This window comes from Pristiophorus japonicus, chromosome 17 (genome assembly GCF_044704955.1).
Source record: "Pristiophorus japonicus isolate sPriJap1 chromosome 17, sPriJap1.hap1, whole genome shotgun sequence".
Lineage (NCBI taxonomy): Eukaryota > Metazoa > Chordata > Chondrichthyes > Pristiophoridae > Pristiophorus > Pristiophorus japonicus.
This window is the reverse complement of record NC_091993.1, coordinates 103,212,842-103,229,152: the sequence shown is the minus strand read 5'-3', so window position 1 is coordinate 103,229,152 and position 16,311 is coordinate 103,212,842. Positions and strand designations below refer to the sequence as shown.

General features: G+C 44.3%; 1 protein-coding gene across 2 annotated transcripts in view; it reads left to right on the top strand.

The window, feature by feature from the left end:
* The window catches only part of celsr2 (cadherin, EGF LAG seven-pass G-type receptor 2), a 329,991-nt gene that overhangs the window by 262,480 nt on the left and 51,200 nt on the right, over window positions 1-16,311 (top strand). For both annotated transcript variants that reach the window (XM_070858973.1, XM_070858972.1), the window contains exons 11-16: window positions 316-429; window positions 1,850-2,024; window positions 2,782-2,923; window positions 3,864-3,984; window positions 10,696-10,879; window positions 14,371-14,472. In XM_070858973.1, the coding sequence (XP_070715074.1) occupies window positions 316-429; window positions 1,850-2,024; window positions 2,782-2,923; window positions 3,864-3,984; window positions 10,696-10,879; window positions 14,371-14,472 (838 nt within the window). The remainder of the gene's footprint in view (window positions 1-315; window positions 430-1,849; window positions 2,025-2,781; window positions 2,924-3,863; window positions 3,985-10,695; window positions 10,880-14,370; window positions 14,473-16,311) is intronic.

The window sequence follows — 16,311 nt, the reverse complement described above, 5'->3', positions numbered from 1 at the left end:
ATGTGACTCCAGACCCACAGCAATGTGGTTGACTTTGAGCTGAGCTATGAAATGGCCTCGCAAGCCATTCACTTGTCAAGAAGGCGACTCGCCACCACTTTCTCGAGGGCACTTAGTGATGAGCAGCAAATGCTGGCCTTGCCAGCGACGCCCACATCCTGTGAATGAGTAAAAAAAAAACGACACATCTGACTTAATTGACAACTCAGAATAGAAGACCATGTATAGCTATGAACCAATCTATTTGTCTTTATTTTAAAATTGTGAATCTTGTGATAAGTTACATGTTGAATTCTCGTTCCATCCACTTCACAGACAATGGTGGAAATTGGGAATGAACTGCACGGGCTGAAGCTGAAAACAATCAGCTTGGGTGGAGTGTCGGGAAATGATGGCAGTGTTCTTCATGGGATCCGTGGATGTATACAGGTAGAGCAAGGAGCTGGGTGACTGGTCACTGTGCTGCTGATATGATTGATGGTTTCCAATGTCTTAAGCTTGCAGGTATTTGTTTCCTCAGATAATCTTGTGGATCAACGAGTGTTTTCTGGTGTTACATTTACATTCAGAATTAAAACTGCTCAGTGAGCTTCTCTCCCCATAATATCATCATCGCCATCATAGGCAGTCCCTAGTATTGATGACTTGCTTCCATGCCAAAAAGGGATGAGTTCACAGGTATTTCAATGAAGGACCTAATTTTCCAGGTCCCGAACTACATGTTGAAGGGTGGAAGATACCTGTGTTTGGATTTTTTTTAACGTGTGGTGGCTGTTGCACACCAGCCACCACATGGGCTTGACAGAGCTAGGTCTTGGTCCAGTGCCAAGGATTAACCAAGACGACTGGAGACCAGCTCTGCTGCACGTAACCTAGTGCGCACACATATTGCAGTGTGGGCTGGCCCGTGCTGCCCCTGGGCCCCAAACCCCCCATAATAGCTCAGTAGGTAACTGCACCATGCGGAGCAGCACAGAGCCATAGAAACCAAGAAGATCTCGGATTCAATCTCTGGTCTGTGTTGAGTTTGCTGATATGAGCCAAGGTGGCAATTAACCAACAACTAGCCCTAGCATCCTCAGGTTTAGGAGGTGAAAAATTAGCTTGACTTTGATGCTCTCCTGCAAGCCTTTGCTGGAACTGCACACGTGTTGATGTTTAGATGTGGGCCCTTATGGTTGAATAGCAGACTGACATTCACTATTCAGGCTCAGACCTTATAAGGTAAGTTCACAGCAGGGAGTTGTTAGGAAGGGAGTGTGGGTCAGAGATTGACCAACAGCATTGATTCTCTGCTGAGAGTGCGGGATCAGTGAATTTGCCCTCCAGGGTTGCTTGCCATTCTCTGGTCATCATCAGTGTTACCTGGCAGTTGTTTCATGTCAGGTACACAGGTGTGCTTTTGTCTGGGACCTGCCGCTCTTGTTTTGTAAGCTGGAATACTGCGATTCCATAGCCTGTCAGAGCGAAGTGAACCTTACCCAGTTGACAGTTGGAGAGTTTGACTGTCTGTGAATCCTGGGAAATAAAACCAAACTCTCTGGTTGTGAGATCATTGTTCCACTCCTTGTGCTCCCACACCGATGTAAAGAGCATCTTTAGATTCCTGCAGAAATATGCGGCTATAAAGCTAGCGAGCTTCCTTTAACAGCTGGCTTCAGTTATCAAAATTATAGTTCACAGCTGCTACTGAAAGGAAACCCAACTGATGTGTCAATTTGATGCCAAGTGTGGAAATTCAGGAAAAACATGTAATCATAATGCGTCTGTGCAGAGAATGATGCTAAACAGATGCAAACCATTTAGTTGCTTCTGTAAACAACTGTAAAATGAATAATTCCTTCCTCAGGGGGTCCGAATTGGTGAGACGCCATCCACGGCACTGGCATTGAATATAAACCACGCTGTGAAGGTGAATGTGGAGAGAGGCTGCAGCATTCCTGATCCCTGTGACTCCAGCCCATGTCCTACGAGCAGCTACTGCAGTGATGACTGGGATAGCTACTCCTGCAGCTGTGACCCAGGTAAAGATTTACATCACTTCAGTAACCCAGGAGCTCAGCATTTTACAGCCTGTGTGATTCTCTTTAGGTCTTAAAACACTAAGGTGTGCTCATGGGATTCAATATAGTGATTTTCTAGGTTTCACATCCCAAAGACCATCCCACTATAATCTCTAGATTTGTTACCATAAAAACCGTTAAACATGTGGGTATCATTATGTTGTCACATTGCTATTCAGAATAATGTATAAAGTGGTACTTGCTCACTCAAATTAGCCGGTATTGAATTTCAGTCAATGACTGACCTTAGTCGAGCAATGTTCTGTGGAAATCCAAGTGTCCAGTTTAGTTTATTTCGGTCCCTGTTGACTGGCAAACTATAAATTTCAAAGAATAGAATTGCATTCTGTTCGCCACTTTGAAGATTGGAAGGAGAAAGACATTCCAGTAGTAAGTAATATGAATGTTACGTACTTCCCTTAGTGATGTCCCATATATTATTTATTTTCTCTTCCAAAATTGGATCTAAAAATACTCTCATTTGATTCATCCTTTATTTGTTCAGTGAGGACAACCCGAGTGCCTTCTCAGCTTGTTTTAAGGCAAAAACAACTGAGTTTTTACAAGCCAGTTAGGTTGACATGCACAGTGAGAATGATGCTTAAGCTATTCTATGAAATGCTATAAAGATCTAAAGAGCACATAAGAACGTAAGAAATAGGAGCAGGAGTAGGCCATTTGAGCACAGCATTCATGGGAAATCTCCAATTTTTTCTAGGTTACTATGGTGAGGACTGTAAGGATGTCTGCTCCCTAAATCCTTGTGAACATCTGTCTGTGTGTAGCCGCAAGCCCAGTTCTTCACATGGCTACACCTGCGACTGCTCGGTGAACTACTTTGGACAGTACTGCGAGACCAAGTAAGTAACGTCTGTGCTAAGTTGTTGTCATAGCTGGACTCTTAAGGTGTTTGTATTTTTTCATTTGGTGAATTATACTAACCAATATTTTTATATATGGATTCTACCCTTTACTAACAAGGAGCCTTGAGTGATGACTGGTGGGTAGACTCTATGATACACTATCAAAATGATATTGGCATCAATGTTCCCTGAAATTTTTTAGGCCCGAGTGGCCCCTTTAATGGGCTGTGTGGGCCATTCAAAATTCAGTGCATGCACGGTTTTTCTATATAACAGCCAACTCATCGGCTGTGTGGGACTACAGAGTCTGTCTTTCACTGATGACCTAACTGAGATTGAAGACTCAGCTTAACATTGTAAACAGAGTAACAGTTTCAGGCAAGAAAAGATCTTTGGACTATCTCGCCCACCTCTAATGTATTTGCTTCATGGGTTCTTTGCTGAAGAATTCATAGCAACACATTGCTATTAAGAACTAGTTGGTTTATTAACAAAGGTTTAACAATCACACTACACATTACCAATTTATTCACTAGGCTCACAACTGCTTACCCCATCGAAGATGACTTAGACCCAACTGACTGGGGTTTTCTTGAGTTTCGTGAACATCTACTCACAATGCAACAGCTCTACAAACCTTTGAGCGTGCTCACAGGTGCATACATTACACCACTTATCCACAGTACTCCCTTGGTGCATTTCGAATAACCCTGAATCCCAGAGGACTCATGGATGGAAACCCATATAACTCTCTGCTGTGCAGTACACATCAGAGCTTCTCATGTAGTTACAAAGAAAATATCATTTTCCCCAGCCTCATGTGCGGGGATTTTCTTCAAACACATGTTGTTAATGGGATATCAGTATTGATTTTGGTTTTCAAATGATAACAGTCTGAATATTTGACTATTCACCAATTTGCATTTTCCCCTTGTAGGATTGATCAGCCTTGTCCCAAAGGATGGTGGGGGCATCCTATCTGTGGACCCTGTAACTGTGATATAAGCAATGGGTTTGATGCCGACTGTAACAAGACCTCTGGAGAATGCAGGTGCAAGGTGAGGAATAAGATCTGAGCAGTTAAAGCCTGACGGTCAGACATTCAGAAAACAACTTCACATGAACAGTTGCTGCATACTGGATTTCCTCCATTACTTTGAGCACAGGGTTTGCGTTCAATAGTAATTATCTCCGTCAAAAGAATTATGCATTGGGTGTAACTCAAACTTTTAAAACGTAAAGTGGACTTTAGGGGGCCGAAATTCACCCCCGCCAGTAAGCTGGCTCACCAACTGTTTTAAAGTTGTTGTTACTGCTGCGTCATATGAGGTGGCCTCTTTGGCGAAACTCAGCTCTTTGGCAATTTATTTGGAGTGGACCAGAAGTCGGTCATAATGGGGTGGAAGTGCGGCGGTAAGTACTCTAGAAGGGTGGAAGTGGGGGCGGGACTAGAGTACGCATGTGCGTCACCACGTGTCTCCCCTCATTTAAAGGGGAGAGAGCCAGCAATTATTTAGCTTTGCTCCACTGAGCCACTAGGGAGGGTTTCGGCTGGGCCAGCGGCCTGGCACCCAAGATAGGTACTTGCCAAGCCACTGGGCTTTGGGAATGAGATTCATGGTGGTGATGTGTATGACCCACAGTATGCAAATCAAATGGTGAAAGAACAGAGAGAAAAATTGCATTGCTGGTTAGGCCGCATGTAGACCAAGTTTTCCTGAATGCCGCTGGATTGGCGCCCATGGCAACCCAATTTTGCACAGGGGGCCTCAAACAGGCATTAGTCCTCTCAATTGCATATGCAAAGGCCAACACCTCGACAATACAGCACACTCTCAGCCAGCCTGGATTATGTGCTCAGGTCCGAGAGTGGGACTTGAAAGCACGACCTTCTGACTTGAAAGGTGAGATTCTTACTACTGAGCCAAAGCTGCCACTTAAGATTCCCACATTCTGAAGCCAAAATAGTAAAGGTGCAACAGCTCTTTAATCTCTTGGAGCAATTCCACTGAACTGAGAAGTAGTGGGGTTTTGATTTGTCTGTCCGATCATCACAAACCTGCACATCAGTATGATTTATACAGGAGATTATTACTGTTGCTGTTTGATAATGTAGGGGCAAAGTTGTTTTCTTATTACAATTTAATATATAGTACTTTACACATTGAGGAATATAAGACGGATCAAATTGAGCATAACTTTCAACATTGTGGACTCAAACAGTCACAAAAAAGAATCCCAATCTTGTCAAGCACAGGCTGGGATAAATGGCGTTTGAAGTTTAACATCTGAAATGTTATTTTGGATTTTACTATTTGGCTGTTGATTTTACAGCACAGTATCAGGTATCACCAGTCCCTGTTCCCACCTGGAATGGGTAGCAGAGGTGTCTGGATCAGCCCAAAATGGAGATACGCCGCAAGAGTCCAAATAAGACTAACTGAGATTGGAATACCTCCCAGCAATATGTTTATCAACACTGTTGAAAAATTAATTTAAAAAAGACTACAGTGGGATGAGGGCAGAGTTGGCTAAAGTAGACTGGAAACAAGGACTAAACGGTGGCACAATTGAGGAACAATGAAGGACTTTTAAGGAGCTCTTTCATAGTGCGCAACAAAAATATATTCCAGTGAAAAAGAAGGGCGGCAAGAGAAGGGATAACCAGCCGTGGATAACCAAGGAAATAAAGGAAAGTATCAAATCAAAGACCAATGCGTATAAGGTGGCCAAGGTTAGTGGGAAACTAGAGGATTGGGAAAATTTTAAGCAACAGCAAAGAATGACTAAAAAAGCAGTAAAGAAAGGGAAGATAGATTACGAAGGTAAACTTGCACAAAACATAAAAACAGATAGTAAAAGATTTTACAGATATTTAAAACAGAAAAGAGTGACTAAAGTAAATGTTGGTCCCTTAGAAGATAAAAAGGGGGATTTAATAATGGGAAATGTGGAAATGGCTGAGACCGTAAACAATTATTTTGCTTCCGTCTTCACAGTGGAAGACACAAAAACCATGCCAAAATTTGCAGGCCACAGGAATGTGGGAAGGGAGGACCTTGAGACAATCACTATCACTAGGGGGGTAGTGCTGGACAGGCTAATGGGACTGAAGGTAGACAAGTCCCCTGGTCCTGATGAAATACATCCCAGGGTATTAAAAGAGATGGCGGAAGTTATAGCAGATGCAATCGTTATAATCTACCAAAATTCTCTGGACTCTGGGGAGGTACCAGCGGATTGGAGAGCAGCTAATGTAACGCCTCTGTTTAAAAAAAGGGGGCAGGCAAAAGGCCGGTAACTATAGGCCGGTTAGTTTAACATCTGTAGTGGGGAAAATGCTTGAAACTATCATTAAGGAAGAAATAGCGGGACATCTGGATAGGAATAGTGCAATCAAGCAGACGCAGCATGGATTCATGAAAGGGAAATCATGTTTAACTACCTTACTGGAATTCTTTGAGTATATAACGAGCATGGTGGATAGAGGTGTACCGATGGATGTGGTGTATTTAGATTTCCAAAAGGCATTCGATAAGGTGACACACAAAAGGTTACTGCAGAAGATAAAGGTACGCGGAGTCAGAGGAAATGTATTAGCATGGATAGAGAATTGGCTGGCGAACAGAAAGCAGAGAGTCGGGATAAATGGGTCCTTTTCCGGTTGGAAATCAGTGGTTAGTGGTGTGCCACAGGAATCAGTGCTGGGACCACAACTGTTTACAATATACATAGATGACCTAGAAGAGGGGACAGAGTGTAGTGCAACAAAATTTGCAGATGACACTAAGATTAGTGGGAAAGCGGGTTGTGTAGAGGCTGCAAGGAGATTTGGATAGGTTAAGCGAATGGGCTAAGGTTTGGCAGATGGAATACAATGTCGGAAAGTGTGAGGTCATCCACCTTGGGGGAAAAAAAAACAGTAAAAGGGAATATTATTTGAATGGGGAGAAATTACAACATGCTGTGGTGCAGAGGGACCTGGGGGTCCTTGTGCATGAAACTCTTTTGAGTAAAATTTCACGTAGCGAGCTAAGTTGACCGCCGTAGGACTCGAACCTGCAATTTTCTGATAACTTTGCGGTTGTAATCGAAGTCAGACGCCTTATACATTAGGCCACGCGGCCGCTCCCTCCTTGTGCATGAATCCCAAAAGGTTAGTTTGCAGGTGCAGCAGGTAATCAGGAAGGCAAATGGAATGTTGGCCTTCATTGCGAAAGGGATGGAGTACAAAAGCAGGGAGGTCTTGCTGCAACTGTATAAGGTATTGGTAAGGCCGCACCTGGAGTACTGCGTGCAGTTTTGGTCACCTTACTTAAGGAAGGATATACTAGCTTTGGAAGGGGTACAGAGACGATTCACTAGGCTGATTCCAGAAATGAGGGGGTTACCTTATGATGATAGATTGAGTAGACTGGGTCTTTACTCCTTGGAGTTCAGAAGGATGAGGGGTGATCTTATAGAAACATTTAAAATCATGAAAGGGATAGACAAGATAGAGGCAGAGAGGTTGTTTCCATCGGTGGGGGAGACTAGAACTAGGGGGCACAGCCTCAAAATACGGAGGAGCCAATTTAAAACCGAGTTGAGAAGGAATTTCTTCTCCCAGAGGGTTGTGAATCTGTGGAATTCTCTGCCCAAGGAAGCAGTTGAGGCTAGCTCATTGAATGTTTTCAAGTCAAAGATAGATAGATTTTTAAGCAATAAGGGAATTAAGGGTTACGGGGAGAGGGCGGGTAAGTGGAGCTGAGTCCACGACCAGATCAGCCATGATCTTATTGAATGGCGGAGCAGGCTCGAGGGGCTAGATGGCCTACTCCTGTTCCTAATTCTTATGTTCTTATGAGAGGAACATTTGATATTTTGAAGTTCCATTGAAAAACTGTTCCAGCCGCTTCATTCCTTTTCATCTTCATGTGAGATCACCTAGTAAACCCTGAGAAAATGTCGTTAATTGTGCCACATCACCAATAACACTAATTAGGTAGAGCTTTGACAAAACATTCAAGCAAATGTTCCCTTTTTATTTAAAGTGCAATATTACCTTGAGGGTATGTACCATGAATGATAAATATTTACCCCCAGATATTTGCCACGTATTGACTTTGAAACTATTAATTTCCCGTATATTCCCACCTACAGGGTTACTTTGTGGAACCCCAGGGGGCCAGAATTGCCCCTCTGGGAAAGGCCCATTAGCGCCTCCGGGAGGAGATGCACTAACGCACGGGCACGGCGGCCAGAGCATTGCCCCGGGGCTCGGAGCGCGAAATGTGGTTTGCGACGCGCGCTGCAATTAGCACACCGGCACGGCGCATGCACAGCGATGACGTCATCACCGTGCACGCCGACCCCATATCGCCCTGCGCCGATCCCTTTGCATCCCGCTGGGGAAATTGCCCTGCGGGATGCGAGGTTGGTGTGTGGCGATTCCACCGGCAGCTTCTCGGGTCGAAAGGCTGTGGTGGCTGATGACTGCAGAGTTCGCAACGGCCCTCCCCTTTAAAAGAAGGGGAGGGACGTTATGACATATCAGCGTGCTGCGGCAGATTAGCACGGCGATGAGTGTCGTGCCCCGCGAACGCGCAGTGACTGCCCCGCAGATGCCTGGTTACCGCCGCAAACATTTTTTTGCCTCTTAAGAGGCAATTCCATGTCAGGGTCGGCAATTAACCGTCATATAATTTAAGTTATGCGCCCCAAACCGGGCGCAAGGTAATTTCGCCTCCCATCACAGGGCAATTTCGCCACCCGGCCCCAGCAGCTGTGTAGCAGTGTGGTATGATTCATCCAAAATTTGGAGGATACTTAGTTCTTTTTAGTGGCAACCTGACTGTGTGTAGACAAATATTCCTGAGCCATTTTGTAAGAGTTTCTGCTGAGTACATTTCCTCCGATGTATAGCTGCTGAAATTTAGAATAATATATATACAGGTACAACCTCCGAAATCCGGAGTTCCAAAAACCCAACACCGTGGCGATCGCACGAGTCAAGAACCGGAATCCGGAATCCGTTCCAATAACCGGACATTCCCCTCACAACAGTGATATAAACAGCACACCAATGCCAAACACCAACAGCACAGCACTGCACAGTGAAACCTGTACAAACAACACTCCCAAAAAACAGACACTCACCGGCACTCCCAAACAACTCACACACTGCAAAAGACACAAGAGGCACTCTGAATCCACGGGCACCCACAAATCCAAGGTGCCGACCGCTGGATTGCTGTTGGACTGCTCCATGTCCCTATCGGCAAAAGGGTCTGAATCACCCCACAGCCGCTGACCCTGTTGGCATCCGGGCCTCAATCCCCTAACCCCCATGTCCCCGTCGGCATCCGGAAGTCAATCCCTCTTTCCCCGCCTCCCCCCCCCCCAACTCCCCCAATCCTCACGTATCCCCATCAGTGTCCGGGTCCGAATCCCTTCCCCCGCCGGCATCTGGGTCTCAATGCCCTGCCCGCCCCCTTCAGCCGCTGTCCCCGCTGCATCAGGGCCCGAATCACCCACAGCATCTGTCCCTGTCGGCCTCGGGGCCGGAATCACCCCTGCAGCTGCTGTCCCTGTCTCCGAAATCCGGAGATACCCGAAACCCGGCCCAGGGGTTTCCGGATTCGGCTCGTCGGATTTCTGTTCCGAAAACCGGAATGACCTTGGTCCCGAGGTTTCTGGATTTCGGAGGATGTACCTTTGTATATATATATATGTCTATAAAACCTGAGGCTATGCAGTATGGTGGAGCATTACATTTCAACAAAACAACTTGTATTTATATAACACCTTTAATGTTGTAAAAATGTCCCAAGGCACTTCACAGGAGCTTAATCAAACAAAATTTGACACCGAACCACATAAGGAAATATAAAGAAAGACTTGGATTTATATAGCTCCTTTCGCGATCTCCATATGTCTCAAAGCGCTTTACATCCAATGGAGTACTTTTGGAGTGTAGTCACTGTTGTAATGTGGGAAATGCGGCAGCCAATTTATGCACAAGCAAGCTCCCACAAACAGCAATGTGATAATGACCAGATAATCTGTTAATTGAGGGATAAATATTGGTCAGGACAGCGGAGATAACTCCCCTGCTCTTCTTTGAAATAGTGCCATGGGATCTTTTACGTCCACTTCAGTTTAACGTCTCATCCGAAAGACGACACCTCCAACACTACAGTGCTCCCTCAGCACTGCACTGCAGTGTCAGCCTAGATTTTCCTTTGTGCTCAAGTCCCTGGAGTGGGCCTTGAACCCACAACCTTCTGACTCAGAGGCGAGTGTGCTACTCACTGAGCCACAGTTGACAGATAACTAAAAGCTTGGTCAAAGAGGCAGGTTTTAAGGAGTATCTTAAAAGAGGGCAGGGAGTTAGAGAGGCTAAGAGATTTAGGGAGAGAATTCCAGACCTTAGGGCCTTGGCAACCCACAGTCCCTCAGAGTGGTAGAAGGTGGGTTGACGCCCATAGTTTCACACATTGCATTTTCCTGTCAGAAAAAAAGGACGAATGGAAGTTTCCCCAAATACAAGAAGGCTAAGTCAACAGGTGATTTATCATGGGACACTTTTGTGCCTCTCGTAGAGACCAACTCGAGAGTGATATTTAGAAAGGCTTGGGAATGGGTTACCTGCCCCACTCACAATGAATGGTCTGTGCTCATATATCAAGAGAGAAAAAAGGGAAAATGCAGGAAGAAAATTAGTGTCTGTCTCTATTTCGCAGTGTTGGTTACACAGCTCTAAAATAATAACGTATCATTTTATTTAGGAAAACCACTACTGGCCTCCAGGAAGCAATGCCTGCCACCCATGTGACTGTTACTCAATTGGTTCGCTTGCCCGCGCGTGCGATATGGAAACAGGACAATGTCAGTGTAAACCTGGTGTGATCGGGGGGCAGTGTGACCGCTGTGACAATCCTTTTGCAGAAGTCTTCACCAACGGTTGTGAAGGTGAGTTTATGTGTGATTGGATTTTAAGCCTAAATACTCAATTAGCTGTCTAAGTCCCCCGATGGTTTGGTGGATAAATCCACAGCCTGGTATAATATTGAGCTATACAGACCAGGATAATGATCCCTGGTCCACACCAAGTTAGCTGGGGCAGCAGTTATGACTTTGCAATTGGGTTTCAGCATCACTGGGCTCGGGGTAGAAAGAAATCAAGGAAGATTCCTACACCTTATCGCAGTCACTCGTATGTGGGTACTGAGTGAGCAAAGGATTGGGTAAAATAATACAAACAACATCTACTTGAAAACCTGCAGTAATCTGTACCATGGAATGGTGAAATACTAGCGTGTAGCCCAATTAATGAAGAGAAATTATTCAAAAAATGGACAGAGCTCCATTGTGTCAGATGTCTACTCCATCCAATTTTATGGTCAGGTTTTGTGCCGGTGTCTGAAACTAATTTGGTATTAATCATTTAAAATGTTTCCCCCAATTATGTTATTTAGGTGTCCACACAGTTTTCCCAGTGTTGCTCATAGAAGCATAGAAATTTACAGTAAGGAAGGTAGCCATTTTGGCTCTTCGTGTCTTCGCCAGCCGACAGAGAGCTATCCAGCCTAATGCTACTTTCCAGCTCTTGGTCTGTAGCCTTGTCGGTTATGACAAGTGCATATCTAAGTGCTTTTTTAAATTGGTGAGGGTTTCTGCCTCAACCACCCTTTCAGGCAGTGAGTTCCATACCCCCACCACCCTCTGGGTGAAAATATTTTGCCTCAAATCCCTTCTAAACCTCCTACCAATTACTTTAAATCTATGCCCCCTAGTTGTTGACCCATCTGTTAGGGGAAATAGATCATTCCCATCCACTCTATTTAGGCCCCTCATAATTTTATACACCTCAATAAGGTATTGCCTCAGCCTCCCCTGTTCCAAAGAAAACAAACCCAGCATATCCAATCTTTCCTCATAGCTAAAATTCTCCAGTCTAGGCAACCTCTTCGTAAATCTCCTCCGTACCCTCTCTAGTGCAATCACATCTTTCCTGTGATGCGGTGACCAGAACTGCACACACTACTCTAGCTGTGGCCTAACTAGTAATTTCTACGGTTCAAACATAACCTCCCTGCTCTTGTATTCTATGCCTTGGCTAATAAAGTCACCGTATGCCTTCTTAACCACCTCATCTACCTGGCCTGCTACCTTCAGGGATCTGTGGACATGCACTCCAAGGCCCCTTTGTTCCTCTACACTTCTCAGTGTCCTACCATTTAACTTGCCTTGTTAGCCCTCTCCAAATGCGTTACCTCACACTTCTTCGGATTGAATTCCATTTGCCACAGTTCTGTCCACCTGACCAGTTCATTGATATCTTCCTGTAGTCTACAGATTTCTTCTTATCAATCACACAACCAATTTTTGTATCATCTGCAAACTTCTTCATCATCCCCCTATATTCAAGTCTAAACCATTGATATATACCACAAAAAGCAAGGAACTCAGTACCGAGCCCTGTGGAACCCCACTGGAAACAGCCTGCCAGTCACAAAATCACCCATCAACCATTACCCATTGCTTCCTGCCTCTGATATTTCTTAGTCAGCAACATGTCTGTATGTAAATGCTTTTCAAGGGCTTTACAGTAAGATTTGTTGCAACGTTTTCAGCTGTTTCTGAACCTTTCTTCTTTTGTTTATTTCATTGCCTTCCTGCAGGTGTCCCGCTCGCCTGCTCAAAAGAGCCAGTTAAGATTGGGATATGGCGGTAAGGCGGAGGGATCAGAGGGGTTAAAAGACTGGCCTCATTTTAACTGCCAATCTGGCCGGATTCTACCCAACGGGGGGGGAGGGGGAGGGGGAGGGGGAGGGGGAGGTGGGTGGGGGGTGGGGTTGGGGTTGGAGGGTGGGTGCGAGGGAGTTAAAATCAGGGCCTGAATTTCTGCATGGCACTGCAGTGAAACTAATGGGGACTGAGGGAGGCGATTAATGTATGGGTCTGCTTAATTGCCATAAAGAATGACTCGATCATAAATGCAATAGAAAAAGTGTGCATTTGGCCAGATAGTGACAATAACATTTTTATGCATATTGAAAGGATTACAGTCCTCATTCTTGGAGGTCATTGTCCTACGTCATCCTACATTTTATAAGTTGCTGTAACACAATGTACTGCCCGAAGATAGAAACATTTATAGGATGGAGCTCAGCTTATCATAGCCCCATGATTGAATAACTTGCTGGATGTCAAGGCTCACTCACGAAGAAGGACCAGTAGAGTGATGAAACATCCTAAAGTATTTTACAGAGAGGTTGGGGAACTAAGCAGGAAGAGGGAGAGATGTTTGGGGGTAGGTGGCCTAAAGAGGTGGGTTTTGAAGGTGGAGACGGAGGAAGTGAGGTGGAAAGGTTGACGAAGTGACTTCCAGAGTGCAGGACTTGCTGGTTGAAAGCTTGACCACGTGGTCGAATGGAAGGTGCACTGTAGACCAGAGAACTTGACCTTTTTTTTGCTCCTGGCTTACTAGATGTGTCTAACTTAGAGATTGCATTATAATTCTGCACTTGAATGCAAGACTGCAGTTGGGTCCACAGTTGAGATGTTTACTGCACAGTGTGAAACTAATAGAGCTGTTTCATAGTTGGCACGCACACAAGTGTGTCAAAACAGCTTGGACTTTAAATCAGAGATATTTTTATAGCCTCACACTTGCTATTGTGTTACCTGAAAAGGAGTAACTGTGAAGTTTCTTTTACTTAGTTGTTTTTTTGGGGGCGGGTGGCCGAGGGCGGCGGGGGGGGGGGGTTGCAAGGGAGGTTAATGCGGACTGATAATAGCTGTTACTTATAATTTCACAACTACTCAGAGATACTTGATGAAAAGTTTGCCAGTTGCAAAATTTAAAACCTTATTTTACAATATAACACAGAACAACAAGAAAAGTAGGTAGAGCTGAAGCTTGAAAGTTTACTTTAAAATGATGCCAACGTGCTTGGCCATAAAGCAAGAGTGTATAGCAGTGTCGGACCTGGTGTCTTTAATCACCGGCTAAAGTCGTTATTGAATTTGGTGTGATTTGTGAAGATAATTCAGAAATGTTAACGATATGCATTCTTATTGAATCCACATAACACATATTGAGATGAAATGCTGTCTTTTCAAATACGTTCTTTGAACCACAACACAGTTGGACATATCAAAGATGCACCTTTAGCAGAAATATTTCAACAATGTTCAATGACTGATTACTCTAATTTTTTTCAAGACATTTAATATTTAATGTGTTAATGTAAAGAGTGCGCATTTGTTCAATATATTATCGGAACAAACTCAAAATCTTGGTCTATATTTGATTTTTATGTAGAAACACTGATGCCTAGGACCAGCAGTTTTTATGGGCATGGTTAATTAATGTGGTGGGGAAGTAATTTATTTTTGGTTTCGCTACAGCTTTAACTGCATCCCGCATTTTGCATATCTGTTTATTTTCCCTTCAGTGATTTATGACAGTTGCCCACGAGCCATGGAGGCAGAGATCTGGTGGCCTCGAACCAAGTTTGGACTACCTGCAGCAGTGCCTTGTCCCAAAGGATCAATGGGTAATGTTGTTATTACATTTTCATTAGTCTTCAAAATATTTCCTTCTTAATCACCCGGAACAGTTTCATCTGACTCAGTTGTTGACACAGTGTAAAGATGTAGGAGGTGAGGAATGACTTTTATTTACACCATTGGAAATGCTGAGCTCCTAGCCTGTTTTTTTTATTTTGTTTCCTTTGGCTGACTTTTTAAATATACGAGGTAAGAAAGATACCTTCTGTGAAATTACGAAAAGAAAACCTGCAACCTAGCTCATTGAAGGTGGGACTTTAAGGATGTATCGTCGTGGAATTTCGTCACGGCTCCTCCCGCTCCACCACCATAACTTGGGCGGAAAGCCTGTTTGCGCGTGTGAAAAGAGCTTTCGCCGAACGCTTGCCAAAGTCATGGTGGCAGAGCAGGAGAAACCCTGAGGAAATTTTTAGCATATAATTATGGGAACAGGCCTGAATCTTGTATAGAATTGTTTTGCTACCTCATGCTGCACTAGCATCTTGTAAACGCCTATGATTGTAAGTTCCAGCAAGTACAAGGAAAATAACTTTTGTCTGTCCAGTTATGCCAGGCGTACATAAGAAGAAAGAAAGCCCTGGATTTATATAGCGCCTTTCACGACCACTGGACATCTTAAAGTGCTTTACAGCCAATGAAATACTTTTGAGGTGTAGTCACTGTTGTAATGTGGCAGCCAATTTGCGCATAGTAAGCTCCTACAAACTGCAATATTATAATGACCATGTCTTATGTTTTTGTTATGTTGATTGAGAGATAAATATTGGGCAAGACACCGGGGTTAACTCCGCTGCTTTTCTTCGAAATAGTGCCTTGGGATCTTTTACGTCCAACTCAGAGACCAGACGGAACCTCAGTTTAATGTCTCATCTGAAAGACGGCACCTCTGACAGTGCAGCACTCCCTCAGTACTGCACTGGAGTGTCGGCCTATATTTTTGTGCCTAAGTCCCTGGAGTGGGACTTGAACCCACAACCTTCTGACTCAGAGGTGAGAGTGCTACCCACTGAGCCACGGCTGATACATACAAAAGCAAGGAAGTGATGACAAAATTGCTATAAGACATTGGTTAGGCCACTGTTGGAGTGCTGTGTGCAGTTTTGGGCACCCACGATAGAAAGGATATAGGAGCTATTGAAAATGCATAATATAGATCCACTAGGATAATATCTGGGTTGAGAGGATACATTTATGATGAGAGACTTGAAAATCCAGGATTGTATTCACTGGAACAGAGAAAGTAAAGGTTAATAGAAGTACAGGTACAGCGTCCAAAATCCGGCAACCTCAGGACCAAGACCGTGCCGGTTTTCGGATTTTTCCAGATTTTGGAGAAGAAAATCAATACGTCCGTTATCCGAAAACCTCGGAACCAAGACCGTGCTGGTTTTCGGATTTTTCCGGATTTCGGACCTCACTTTTGGTGCTGCTCGCCGCTTCTTGCCACTCACCGATCCTTGTCACCCATCGACCCTCCGCTCCTCCCCGCCCGCCCGCCAATTCTCACCACTGGCGCTGCGTTTTTTACCGGTTTTCACCAGTTTCCTCATCCCTCGCCACTCAATGTCGCCACCTTGTCTGATATTTGGACAATTCCCGTTTTCAGACAGCCGGATTCTAGACGTTGTACCTGTATTTAAATTTTTGGAAAGATTTGAGCGGATCAATAGTGAACGATTATTTTCACTTGGCAGTGAATTGGTAAGAAAGGGGCATAAATATATGATTAGTATTGGAAACTGAAAGGGGAAAATTAAAATAAATGCTTTCACACAAAACATTATTAGAATATGGAATACTTTGCCACAAATGAGTATTGAAGCTCA